This window comes from Carlito syrichta, unplaced genomic scaffold (genome assembly GCF_000164805.1).
Source record: "Carlito syrichta isolate Samal-C Ts95f unplaced genomic scaffold, Tarsius_syrichta-2.0.1 Scaffold309640, whole genome shotgun sequence".
In the NCBI taxonomy this organism is placed as follows: Eukaryota; Metazoa; Chordata; class Mammalia; order Primates; family Tarsiidae; genus Carlito; species Carlito syrichta.
The window spans coordinates 283,553-296,644 of NW_007253736.1; the positions used below are offsets into that span (position 1 = coordinate 283,553).

The window sequence follows — 13,092 nt, forward strand, 5'->3', positions numbered from 1 at the left end:
AAAAAATAGCTGGGTGTGGTAGTGCGTGCCTGTAGTTCCAGCTACTTGGAAGGCTGAGGCGGAAGGATCGCCAGAGCCCAGCAGGTCGAGGCTGCGGTGGCCAGGAGCGGCCACTGCACTCCACTCTGGGTGACAGAGTGAGACTCCAACTCAAAAAAAAAAGTCAGCTTGTGCTTCAGACTGTTGATCTATGTGCTGACAAATTCTAGGCAATTGACAATGCATTCCCATTCTGCTTGCTGTGTTTCAGTGCAGTACAGATACAGCCCAAGTCTCTATTGCTGCAGAGTATGTAAAGAATAAATGTATTTACTAGTCCAAGTTATATCAGAATATAGGCTGTAGCAGAGCTTTAAGAAATGATGATCTCAGTCGAGCTCGGTGGCTCAGCCTGTAATCCCATGCCTTTGGGAGGCTGAGGTGAGTGGATTGCCTGAGCCCGCGGGTTCGAGACCCGCCTGGGCAACTTGGCGAGACCTCATTTCTACAATAAATCAAAAATCAGCTGGGTGTGGTAGCGCGCGCCTGTAGTTCCAGCTACTCGGAAGGCTGAGGTGGAAGGATCGCCGGAACCCAGCAAGTCGAGGCTGCAGTGACTGGGAGCGGCCACTGCACTCCAGTCTGGGTGAGAGAGTGAGACTCCAACTCAAAAAAAAAAAAAAGAAAGAAAAAGAAATGATGATCTCTCCATTAGCTCTATTTCTCACATATATTGAACATCTTTAAATTCTTTGCAATCTGTGAAAATTCTGCTCTGTGCAAATATTATGCTAATCTCAATGATGGGCATAGTGTGGAAAATAGAACATATTCAGAGAAGGAATCACATAGGGCAAAAGTGAGATGTACTGTTGTTCCTTTGGAATCTGAAAAAACTATTTTTGCCTTATATCACTTATTAACTACAGGCAAAATTAAGTGTTTGAAAAATGTCAATAGCAGTTTGTAAAAACAAGTTGTTGTTATTTTTAATTGAAAGGCCCTAATAAACAACCTGCTATTATTTTAAAGTTATTTGTAAAATATTAACTGATTTTATTTTTGTCTACCAAGGTCTTTAATTGAGCAGAAGTCATGCTCCAAACTAAAAGGTGATTTGGTGTTGCAAATTAATTATGTTCCATGCTTTCATTTCCTATTTAACAAACGTTTTCATTTTAGAGACTATTTGTATGCCAAGGAATACTGGGAGTATTTTGCTAAACTATCCTTTTGAACAGAAGTCTGGCTTTTAGGTTGCTTTTAAAGGCAATCACCAATCACCAATCACCAAGGAGGAAACCTCTCCTCCAGCACAACCTAAACTCTTGGAAAGTCACATGCTATTCTTCAGTAATTTCTACTGTGTGCTTTTTTTAATTATACCATTTTCACAAATGTGTACATTATTTACATATACAGGTTGCATAATGGAAACACACTTGTTGTGCTGCATTGTTACCCATACTAATCTATTTAGTTCTCTTTTCCTCTCATTTTCTGTGCTCTATCTTCTTATCACATTCCTTATTTTAGCCATGCTTCTGAATCCCAAACCTTGTTTTCCACCATGCTATAATGCATTAAATACACAAATTCACAGTCTGGTAGTGATGATTTTCAACAGTGGTGATCAAATTTTCTGACATACATGGAGTCTGGCTTTGGAGGAGTAGGTGGCATCTTTCCATACTTTACAAGACAGGCCCTTTGCACAGTCACACCGTTGGAAAATTTCCAGCCCATGAGAGCCCTTCTTGCGCTGTTTGGTACAGACTTCTCCTTGATGGAGCACTGGTTTGCAAATTTTGGTCCAGAAGTGACGAGCACAGCAAAACCCTTCCATGCAGTCTGATGATCGTAGGCAGGGATCTCCTTCATGCCCTACAGAGATCAAGACCAAAAGACACTTCAGAAAAGTGAGCTTTGCAATCAGAAGAATGTAAAATATTTTGACTTATACTATCTTAAATGATGTTACCATTATAATGAATAATAATTGAATTTATACCAATTGGTTCTCCCTTTAATCACACAAATCCAGTAGTGTCTAATTTCCATTATTTGCCATCTGAACATCAAGTTTAAGGAATAGCTAGGACTTTGCTTCGTCTTCTCTTTACTTTGTCATGGTCTGATTTTACTATTTCCTTAATCATTTGTTTTTTCACTAAGTGAGTGAAAAAGTAAAATGATTGCTTTCAAATTAATAAATGTGATACTTTCTTCAAAGATCTAAACACACCTTTGATTCAAGGAAAAGACTGAAATTCCCAGGAATCTCTTAGACAATGCATCAGTTAAAGTCTAGCCATAAAAACAGAAACTTTGAGCATGTTCAACAGATGATATTTAATGCAGGTCATTGGTTACACAGGCAGTGGCAGAGTTAAGAATTACCAGAGGAAGGTGAGTCAACTTGGAGATTAACAGCATTTCCACATTTAGATTGGAGGATTCAAAGGAGTAGATGATTCCATAATCTGGGAGCAGGAATCATTAGCCAAGACTGGAATCCTAACAAGCCCATATGGCAGGAGCTAAAATGCAAAGAGATATACCCCTGCCAGAAACACTATTTAAAGCAGTGGAAGTAAGAGACTATGTTAGTTTTTTTCCTTTCTCTGCCTCTCAGTCTCCCACCATGACCAAACCCAGCCATATACATCTGACAGGGTGCCTAGGAAGGGCTATCTGTAAAGAGCTATGAGACAGGCAAAGAGCGGGCGGACAACCCATCTGAGGGCAAACAGGCTTGGGGCAACTGAGAAGCCATTGTGAAAAACATGTGGAAGCACAAATCTGGGTGTTTTATGCAAAAAGGAAAAGTCAACATCTAGCCCCCTTACATCATGGTGGGTTGATGTGTAATCTACATGATGTTGGGGTTGGCAAACTTTTCTGTAAAGTGACAGGTTGTAAATATGTTAAAGTTTTGAGGTCCTATGATCTATATCACAATCCTCAGTTCTTCTGTTATCTTGCAAAAGTAGCCATATAAAGTGTCTAAAAGAAAGTCTATGTACAATTTGTCCAATAAAATATTTACAAAAACAAGCAGTAGGACAGATTGAGCTCATAGGTTATAATGGGTCAACCCCTCATCTAAAGGGCCGCCTGTCAACCCAGACATAACTAATCCTACTGTGTGATTTGGACATAACTCACTAGTCATCCAACATAAGATGTATTTTTATCGGACATTAGAAAATTGCAAATATAATTAAATTAAACATTTAGTAAATTTGGATCTATACTATGACAGAGTTATCTGTTGGATTAAAGAAGAATACTCATGTAATAACAAATGCATGTGAATTTGGTAGAATAGAAATAGGAAATATAGGGAAAGAATTTAGGACTTCAGGGAGTGTAGAAAAAAATATTCCTATAAAGGAATTGTATAAATCTTTTTAGCACTATCCATGTGATCCTTAGTATTTCAGGCCAGACTAATAGGTCAGAAATTATTTGGGATACTAGCTCTTCAAAACATGAAAATGTAGAGGAAATTGTTTGGTTGTCAAACAAGCTGTGGAAATACAGTGTTTTAAAAAGGTAATCAAGCCAAATTTGGTGACACATGCTTGTAGTCCCTACTACTCAGGAGGCTGAAGCAGGAGAATCTCTTGGGCCCAGGGGTTGAGGCTGCAGAGAGCTGCATTCGTGCCACCGTACTCCAGCCTGGGCAACAGTGTGAGACTCCTTATCAAAAAATGAAATAATAAAATAAAATAAAGGTTAATCAATTCTCCTCATTTTTGGATTTATCAGAGCCTTGAGTATACCAATGTTTATATTAAATTCCTTAAAACTTTTTGAACACAGGGCATTTTTATTCACATGCTGTTTTGAAAGACAGTAATCCACAGAATATACTTGGAAAAAAACTCCTTTAAAAATGAAGATCTTTCTTGCTTTCAAAATTTTACTGTTAGTAATTAGGTTTCAATAATTTCATTCTTATAGGTGAAGAGAGACTCTATTTTTATATTTTAATACCATGTAGGGGTAGGAGCCTCTCTGAACCAACTGGAAATTGTTACCTAGATTCAGTATTTTTTGTTATTAAATCTTGTGACTTGACATGTCTACTGATTTAAATGGATGTGTCTTAGTCTAGGTTACTATTTTTTCATATGGAGTTGAATAAAATATAGGGTGTTATATTGGAAAAAATAATTTTGTGGTTCCAAATTTTACTATCAGTGATTTGATTTCTCAAATATTTTAATACAAGAAGGAAATTTTAACTGGGCTTGGTGGCTCAGCCTGTAATCCCATGCCTTTGGAAGGCTGAGGTGAGTGGATTGCCTGAGCCTGCGGGTTAGAGAACCACCTGGGCAGCGAGACCTCATCTCTACAATAAATCAAAAAATCGGCCGGGAGTGGTAACTCATGCCTGTAATTTCGGCTACTTTGGAAGGCTGAGGCGGAAGGATCTCCGGATCTCAGCAGGTGGAGACTGCGGTGGCCAGGAGCGGCCACTGCACTCCAGTCTGGGCGACAGAGTGAGACTCCAACTCAAAAAAAACCCCCAAAAAACAAAAAAAGAAGGAAATTTTATGACCATACCTAATCTCACAATAAACCAATTATTTTTGGTGGTTAGGTTTATGAATAGTATATCATCTGGTTGTATAGTGAAATAAAAATTTGAATCCACAAAGGTGAGATATGGCTCAAGGGCTTAAAGATTTAATCACATGGCAGCAACATTCTCCCATTTATATTCTGAAATACTTTATCCTTTGATACATGATGACAGAAATGTTTATATAGAACATTTCTTCTCAATTCCACATAAAAAGGGAGACATGTTTAGAAAATGACACAATTGATCAGGGTTCTGCAATTCTTGTAATATATATTTTCTAACAATTTAAGATTTCTAAGAAATTTCTAGGATCCTTCAAACTAAGAAATGAGAAATGCATTAAGTTAAAATGTTACCATTAAAGAACCATTTTCTAAAACCAATGAAATTAAATATGTATATTTTTATTGTACCTCTTTATGAAACAAGAAAAAATCAACAGAACAACAGGTACTCCTACCTTTTATGTGTGACATCTTGGTGTGTGGTCTTCCTAGATTCTGCCATCCCAAGTCCTGGTTTGAGTAATGGCCATGGTTTCTATCTCTGTGCCGAGTGCCATCCAGAGCTGGGATGTGAGGTGTTAAGATGCTTTCAGTGACTGGGATGCAAATGCCTAGAGATGGTCATGGTATCAGTTAGATTAACTGAATTCCATAAAGTAGTGTGGTACTTATCTAGGTATTCTCCTGATGTAAAGTATGATGCCATCTGTCAATCTATCTATCTATCTATGTACCTACTTACCTACCTATCATCTCTCTATTCATTAACTCATTTGCTCATTTATTGACATTGAGTAGAGTATACTTTGGCCCTGGAGTCAGGGTTCCTTCACTTTGATCTTGGTCTTTCTCAACACCAAGTGACCTTGGACAAAAGTAGAAATTAAAACAGAATTAATTTCACTGAATTATTGTAAATATATGTGGAGTGTTCAGAATAGTGACACAGTAAAAGATTAACTTAATGTTAGCTATTAGTAGTATTTTTAAATCATCTGACCAGGAAAACATCCTCTGTATCCAGGTCCCTTTGTTAATTAATAATATAATCTTGTTTGTACTATAAATTTATCTAATGGTATGAGGTCTTCTTCCCTTTACCTTCTGTCCAAATTGCTCACAGTAGGTCTATGCCCAGAAGTCAGGAACAGGCATGGGAATATGAACTTGATTATGTTTTTTTGTATAACTAAGTATATATTTGTGACAACCTTCTGCAATTATTTAATGTTTTTATCTGTGACTCTTCATTTCATCCTTAATGCTGAATTGTCTACGTATAAGTTCATTGAGATTGGGTAAAGTCAGGCAAGGAAATAGACTTCTTGTCTCTGTTTGGGGAAACCAATTACTTCATCACCATAAAAGCGAGCCACACGACATTTTGAAAATAAGAACTAAGACATACGAGGTCTGACAAGTTTGTGACCTTGCCATTATGCCCTTACATTGGTAGCATTATACAAACAACTTGGTAAAGTTTCATAACCTTAATATATCAGTGTCTCACAGTTGTGTTCAGGTCAACATGTGGTGTTGTCATGCTGAGTGAGATTCATTATTGTTGTTGCCTGTTTTTGTGTGCTATCCTGAGAACGTCAGAGCTTGAATTAGAGCAATGAACAAACATTTAAATTTCTTGTTAAATTTGGTAAGAGTAGAAGTGAAATCAGGGTCATTTTAGTCCAAGTTTATGAGGATAATACCTTGAAGAAAACAGCAGTGTACAAATGGATTAAATATTTTTCTGAGGGGGAGAGAAAGCATTACTGATGAAGAGAGGTCAGGATGGCCAGTAACAAGCAGAACTGATAAAAACATTGCAAAAATTCATCAAATTTTGCATCAAAATCATTAGCTGACTGAGAAGCATAGCAAACCAAACAAAAATTGACAGAGAAACAGTTAGAAAAATCTTAACTGAAAATCTTGGCATGAGAAAGGTGAATACAAAAATGATACTGAGGGAGCTGCTGCTTTCATGACAATGTGCCAGTTCACATAGTACCTTCTGTGAGGGAGTTTTTAGCCAGTAAACAAAAAACTGCATTGGAACACCCTCCCTTCTCACCTGATCTGATCCCCATTGACTTTTTCTTTACCCAAAGATAAATGAACATTGGAAGGAAGGCATTTTTATGACATCCAGGGCATCAAGGGCAATACAATGGCAGTTCTGTTGGCCAGTCCAGAAAAAGAGTTCCAAATTTGTTTTGATGGATGGACTAGACATTAACGTTGGTGCATAGCTTCCCAAGAGGAGTACTTTGAAGGTGACTGTAGTAGTGATATTCAGCAATGAGGTATGTAGCACTTTTTCTAGGATGAGTTTGCAAACTTAATTGTCAGACCTCATAAAATTGGAGAAGTACTTAAAACTGCATTACTAAATCATACCAGATTCCTTTCTTTGACTTTTTTGCATATGAGGGGGACCCAAAAAGTCCTGGGATTTATTTATAAAAACTTGTGTATTTATTCTTACATGTTTAAACTTAAGTCACCTTCAAAGAACTCTCTGTCTGATAAAATACACCTATGGAGCCACTTTTTCCACTGTTCAAAATAGTTTTTGACCTCATCAGTGTTGATGCCTTACAGTGCTTCTGCTTTTTTGTTTGTTTGTTTCACTTCTTCCACATCATTAAAATGTTTCCCTTTGAGAACTTTTTTCATCTGGGGAAACAAAAAAATTTGCTCGGGGTGAGATCAATGAATAGGGAGGGTGGGCACAAAAGTCATGCTGTTTTGTATCAATAACCGCTGAACACTTAGTGTGACATAGACAGTTAGGCTCATAAAATGGACCATCATGAAATGGACAAACATGTTGAAAGAATCACCAAAAAAAAAAAAAAAAATTCACTGAAGCCGAACACAGCCTCTCACAACAACGCTAGTTAGTACATTGATGCCAATAGGTTCCTAGAATACTGGACTAGGGTGGGAAACCTGTACTACAAGAAGCCTACCCTCCAAAAACCATTCTGTTTTTTGGGGGGGTGTCTCTCCTTTGTACATTCACTTACGTGTTTATCAGAATAGAACATCTTGCTACTAATATGTAACACTTCAGCATGGCAATATCCTACATCAGCATAGATCATAAAATACAGAAGGTAGACAGAGTCCAGGAAAATTAAGATTTGGAAGGTAAATCAGGTAATCATTTCTTTTTTTTTTTTGAGTTAGAGTCTCACTCTGTCGCCCAGACTGGAGTACAGTGGCACGCTCCCGGCCACTGCAGCCTCGACCTGCTGGGCTCCGGCAATCTTTCTGCCTCAGTCTTCCAAGTAGCTGGAACTACAGGCGTGAGCTACCATGCCTGGTTAATTTTTTGATTTATTGTAGAGATGAGGTCTTGCCAAGTTGCCCAGGCGGGTCTTGAACCCACGGGCTCAGGCAATCCACACACCCCAGCCTCCCAAAGCGCGGGATTACAGGCTGAGCCACTGAGCCCAGCTAATTCAGGTAATCTTATACTTCCTAAACCATTTCTAAAAGGCTAAGCTTTTGCAATGTGTTTGTTCATTTTTATGATGGGTGATTTACAAGTGCATCTGCCCACATCATGCTGAGTGTCTCAGTAGTCTGAGTAAGAAGTTAGCCTGACTAGCAAGACAGCTTCCTACAACGAGAAACAGAGACCCATGAACACTTAGTGGGATCTTTTACCATTATTGCAGCGGGTACCAGGGCAACACATGCCATCTCGATGGCAGCGCTTCTTTTTCCTCCGACACACCATGCAGGCTGATGATCCTTGGTGGGGACTGTGGCAGTATCTCCCAACTTCACACTCCTTATCACTGCTACAAGGGTAGGCCTGTCGTTATGTGAGACAACACAAAAGCAAAGGGTTAGATCTTGTTATATTTGAGAAACATTCCCATAGCAAATCATAGTGGAAAAATCTTCCATAATGTGTCCCTCCTGAAAGGAAATATACCATTGTAATAATGTCCTGAACATAGATCCTTACTTCACTGAGAGTTTATAAATATTGATTGTTGATGGTGACAGAGTAATTTGACACTATTCATTTATTTTCATTGACCCAACTTTAAAGTGAGAGTTTGTGCTTGTTGGTAGAACCCTTATGAGTGGGGTGGGTTCTCAGGAACACTTGCAAATGTTGCATTGTTGCTAATTTAAGGTACAGATGAAACAGTTATTCTAGCCACTCTGTTTTTCATCGGCTAAAGGAGTATGAGAGGAAGATTACATAAAACAACAAAGAGACATGCTAGAAACCCAAACGTATCTCTCATATTTTCTGTCCAACTATGGAACAAATATTTTCAGAGTAACTTCTCATAATTCCTGACTATGAAAGCAAGGAGAAAAAAATCACTTCCAGAGCAGTTACAAACAACAAATTGTTTGGCACAAAGACACCTAGGTGCAGAATCCTCATCCCAAACATGGTGATAAGCAGCAGCAGAGTTCCAAGCAACCAGAGAGATGCTAAACTCCAAAGACATCTTTATATTTTCGGTAAGCACAAACGCAGGATCTTTACGTACCAAAATAGCCCAACAAGATACTATATCTTCAATTTACACAGAAAGGACTTTTATGCATACATTTCTCTACTAAGTGATGTGTTCAGAAGACTGCTTAAGCAGTATCATACATTATCTCAAAAAATATATACATATATATTCAATTTAGGCACTCTTTGCCTCTTGGAACTTTTTGGAACATTTAAAATGTCCCTGTTTTCAGAGACTAAAAGCTGCAAAACTAAAATGTATTACAACATATCAAACTTACTTATAGTTTGAGGCAGAGAGATTTACTTGTAAGTTTTTTTTCCAGAAGTTGATTTTTTTCCTGATTTTTAGAGTAATGAATTTATTTTTTTTAACTGGAGTCTCACTCTGTCACTCAGGCTGGAGTGCAGTGGCACACTCATAGTCAACCCAGTATCGACCTGCTAGACTCCAACAATCCTTCCGCCTCAGCCTTCCAAGTAGCCGGAACTACAGGTGCACACTACCATGCTTGGATAATTTTTTTTATTTATTGTACAGATGAGGTCTCGCCAAGTTCCCCAGGCTGGTCTCGAACATGAGGGCTCAGGCAAACCATTCACTTCAGCCCCCCAAAGTGCTGAGATTACAGGCTGAGCCACAGAACAATTTTTTAAATTGAATATTACAGAATATAAAAAGAAGCTATGCACTAGTTTTTAAGCAAGCACAAATGATTTGAATATAAAACTATAGGATGCAATTTTCATGACTCTCAAATAATGTGTGATTTGACTGTGTTACTTATGACATTAGGACGGATGACCTCACTCTGCATGAATTAAGTGATCCTTTTTCTTTGTTCTTTTTCAGTCTCTTCATTTCCTCCAGTACCTTCTCTCCTCCTGCCCATCTCCTGCATATGTGTGTACTCATTCAGCCCCCACGTGTTTTCCATTTAGATCTGATCATCTTCAGTTAGAAAAAGGAAATGTGAAGTTTATGTGTGAGTCTGAGGGATAAAAATATATTTTAGCATCATTACAATTTCTTGTTTATCCTAAAAAGAATTGTATAGAAAAACCACTAACTTCAAACTGAAAGTGATTTTGAAGGATTGCATAGTGGCAGTGTTTGAGGCATATATGATAATTGGAGCCAGATAAAGCTATAAAATGAATTTGCATATTATCGTCCTACTCTGTAACCTCATCATTAGACTTAAAAGAATCTTAAGAGGTTGAATTCAGAGCATTAGGCCATTTTTCAAGAATCCAAGACTGATGAAAACAAAACAAATGTCACTTCCCGCCTTACCACACACTTTCCCCCAAGCACTTTACTCCCTTCATATTTAAAATCATTAGTTTTAATTGAAATTCAATTCACATGTTTCTGATTCATTTACATTTATTCCATCAAATTGTTTTGCAAGAAACATTTGATGTCTTACAAGTTTCTTTCCTTCCTCAAAAATAGGACATGTTCTTTCAACGGAAATAAACATGTGCCACATAAAACATCATGTGCTATTTACAACTCAAACAACAAACCCTGAAGGGATTCTGAATATAGAATAATACTGAGTTTCATTAAAAAATAGTCTCCATTATAGGCTAGTTTATTTATTAGTTGTTATTAATAGTTGTTTATTTATTAGTAGTTTGATAAAATATCAGTTCATTTATGCAGAAAATTGTGTAGGGCATCATCCTCATCATCCCAGTCTCAGTTGATGAGAAATGGAAAATATTGAAATGGCGAATGTTTGATAAAGGCAGTATTGGAAAAAGTGGTATGCACGGTAGTTCTTTATTTGAATGGATCACAGTAAAATTGTCATAATTCAGTTTTTAAGGAAGAAGCTCATTTTGTCTAAAACAGAAAGTATATTAGAGGAAATGTAGTTTTATTGTGTTTCAATATGTCTTTTAGTTAACTTGAAGTAGAAGTGATGCAGGCAGAGAGAGTATGTGATTTTAAAAATAAAAATACTAGAAACATTCTTTGGAAATTAAAAAAAAGCTAAAATGCAAAGTTATATATCACAGCTTTTGTAATGCTTATGAAACTCTTGGATGCAATAAGCAGATTTTATATATGAATAAAATCAAGAAAGGATGAAATAAGTTGATGAGAGTAGGTTTTAGGGAAAGTAAATGATATTTGGGGGAGATATGCCCTAACTTTTAAAGTCAGATCTACTTAATTATAAAGATTCCCTTGGGATAACCATAAGCAAGAAAACATAAAGCATGAGAAAATATCATTCTAATCAATTAATAGCAATTCTCATGTTTTAATAGGCATAATGCATTATTTGTTTAGTATGGCATTTTATTTTTTATTTCATTATTTATTTTTGAGTTGAAGTCTTACTCTGTCACCCAGACTGGAGTGCAACGGCACACTCACAGCTACTGCAGCCTCGACCTGCTGGATTCAGGTGATCCTTCCACCTCAGCCTTCCAAGTAGGAACTTCCAAGCTGGAACTACAGGCATACACCATCACACCTGTCTAATTTTTTGATTTATTGTAGAGATGAGCTCTTGCCAAATTGCCCAGGCTGGTCTCAATCCCGTGGGCTCAGGCAATCCTCTCACATCGGCCTCCCAAAGTGTTGGGATTATAGGCATAAGCACCATGCCCAACCTAGTATGGCATTTTAAACAAGGCATTTTCAACTTAAGTATGAAGGTTCTGTAGCTTTCCATTTAGTTTTTTCCTATAAAAATCTCTTTAAAGTGTCTGGGAATGGTATCATAGGTGTGTGTGTGAGAGAGAGAGAGAGAGAGAGAGAGAGAGATGGTTAACAGTAGTAATGGAGGACCATGAAGAAGAAGTGATGACTGTGGCAATGTAAGGATTGCTAGCGGGAATTATATAAATTAATAAAAGTGCCATTCATAAATTTTTCCCATGTAAAATTCTTATTTTCCACATGCTTTGGCTTCCAAAGTCTGTTACCTATTTCCATTTTATGATGGCTTGTCATGAACAAAAAGTGAGTTGAGTACCTTAGTCTAAGTTTCCATTTAACAAAATCAATAATATGCTTTTACCGGCACTTATTTTAGAGGTGAATTAAAAGGCTGGTTTTTATTTTACTTTCTGTAGACATTATTAATAGTGGATCTTTATGGATATTTATTTACCTGGACTTTAGATGAACAGACTAGATAACTTTTCCTTTTTTCTGAGGAACGATCATGTGGAAGACTGGAAATCAAGTGAAAGAATTAGGGAAAGACTCTAGTACACCTGTCCCATATTAAAATATCCCACAATTGAATCAGAAATCTGGCTTTTTGAGCATCCCAGAACATTTAGCTTCATGTGGAATTGTTCATTACCGCCTTAGTTACAACTGGGAGATGAATTAATTTGGGACACCTATTAATAGCAGATGATTGGCCATAAATTAAGAATATATGAGAGCTGTCCATGATTAGGCCAAAAATGAAAGATGTTTTGTCCAACCCACTTTCTAGGCTAAAAATAGAGTGGTTTCCACAAATAGCAGTGTTAGTTATCATTACAACCATGACATGAACTAAAAAAAGAATAAACACATTGGACGCAGCTTGAAAATAAAGTCTATAAGAAATTAGCCTTTTTTTTAGTATAAAAGATTTTTTAAAGTCTATTTACTCTGTGCTAATTTGGAATCATTATTTAAAATTTTAGCAGTGACATGAAGACAGGTTAAGTAACTGCTGGAAATAAGTAATGTGTGCTCAGTGGCAGAGAATTCTGGGATTTTGAGCTCTATCCTGGCTTTCTGGACTCACTGTAAGGTGTCATGACTAAGAGCATTTAATAGTGAGGGATCGATGCACACAGAGATAAGGTGACTAAGTGGTGACCTACATGCTGAATTTAAAGATTAGAAAAATAGCCGGGCTCAGTGGCTCAACCTGTAATCCCGTGCCTTTGGGAGGCTGAGGTGAGTGTATTGCCTGAGCCCGCGGGTTCGAGACCCGCCTGGGCAGCGAGACCTCATCTCTACAATAAATCAAAAAACTCAGCTGGGA

At 37.4% G+C, this 13,092-nt stretch overlaps 1 protein-coding gene across 1 annotated transcript in view; it reads right to left on the bottom strand.

Annotated features, from left to right (window-relative positions):
* Positions 1-1,418: 1,418 nt before the first annotated feature.
* Positions 1,419-13,092, bottom strand: part of DKK2 (dickkopf WNT signaling pathway inhibitor 2) — a 116,116-nt gene continuing 104,442 nt past the window's right edge. Inside the window, exons 2-4 of the mRNA XM_008067474.1 lie at positions 8,257-8,407; positions 5,037-5,192; positions 1,419-1,863 (exon numbers count right to left, since the gene is read on the bottom strand). Of these exons, the coding sequence (XP_008065665.1) occupies positions 1,613-1,863; positions 5,037-5,192; positions 8,257-8,407 (558 nt within the window). The 3' untranslated portion in view covers positions 1,419-1,612. The remainder of the gene's footprint in view (positions 1,864-5,036; positions 5,193-8,256; positions 8,408-13,092) is intronic.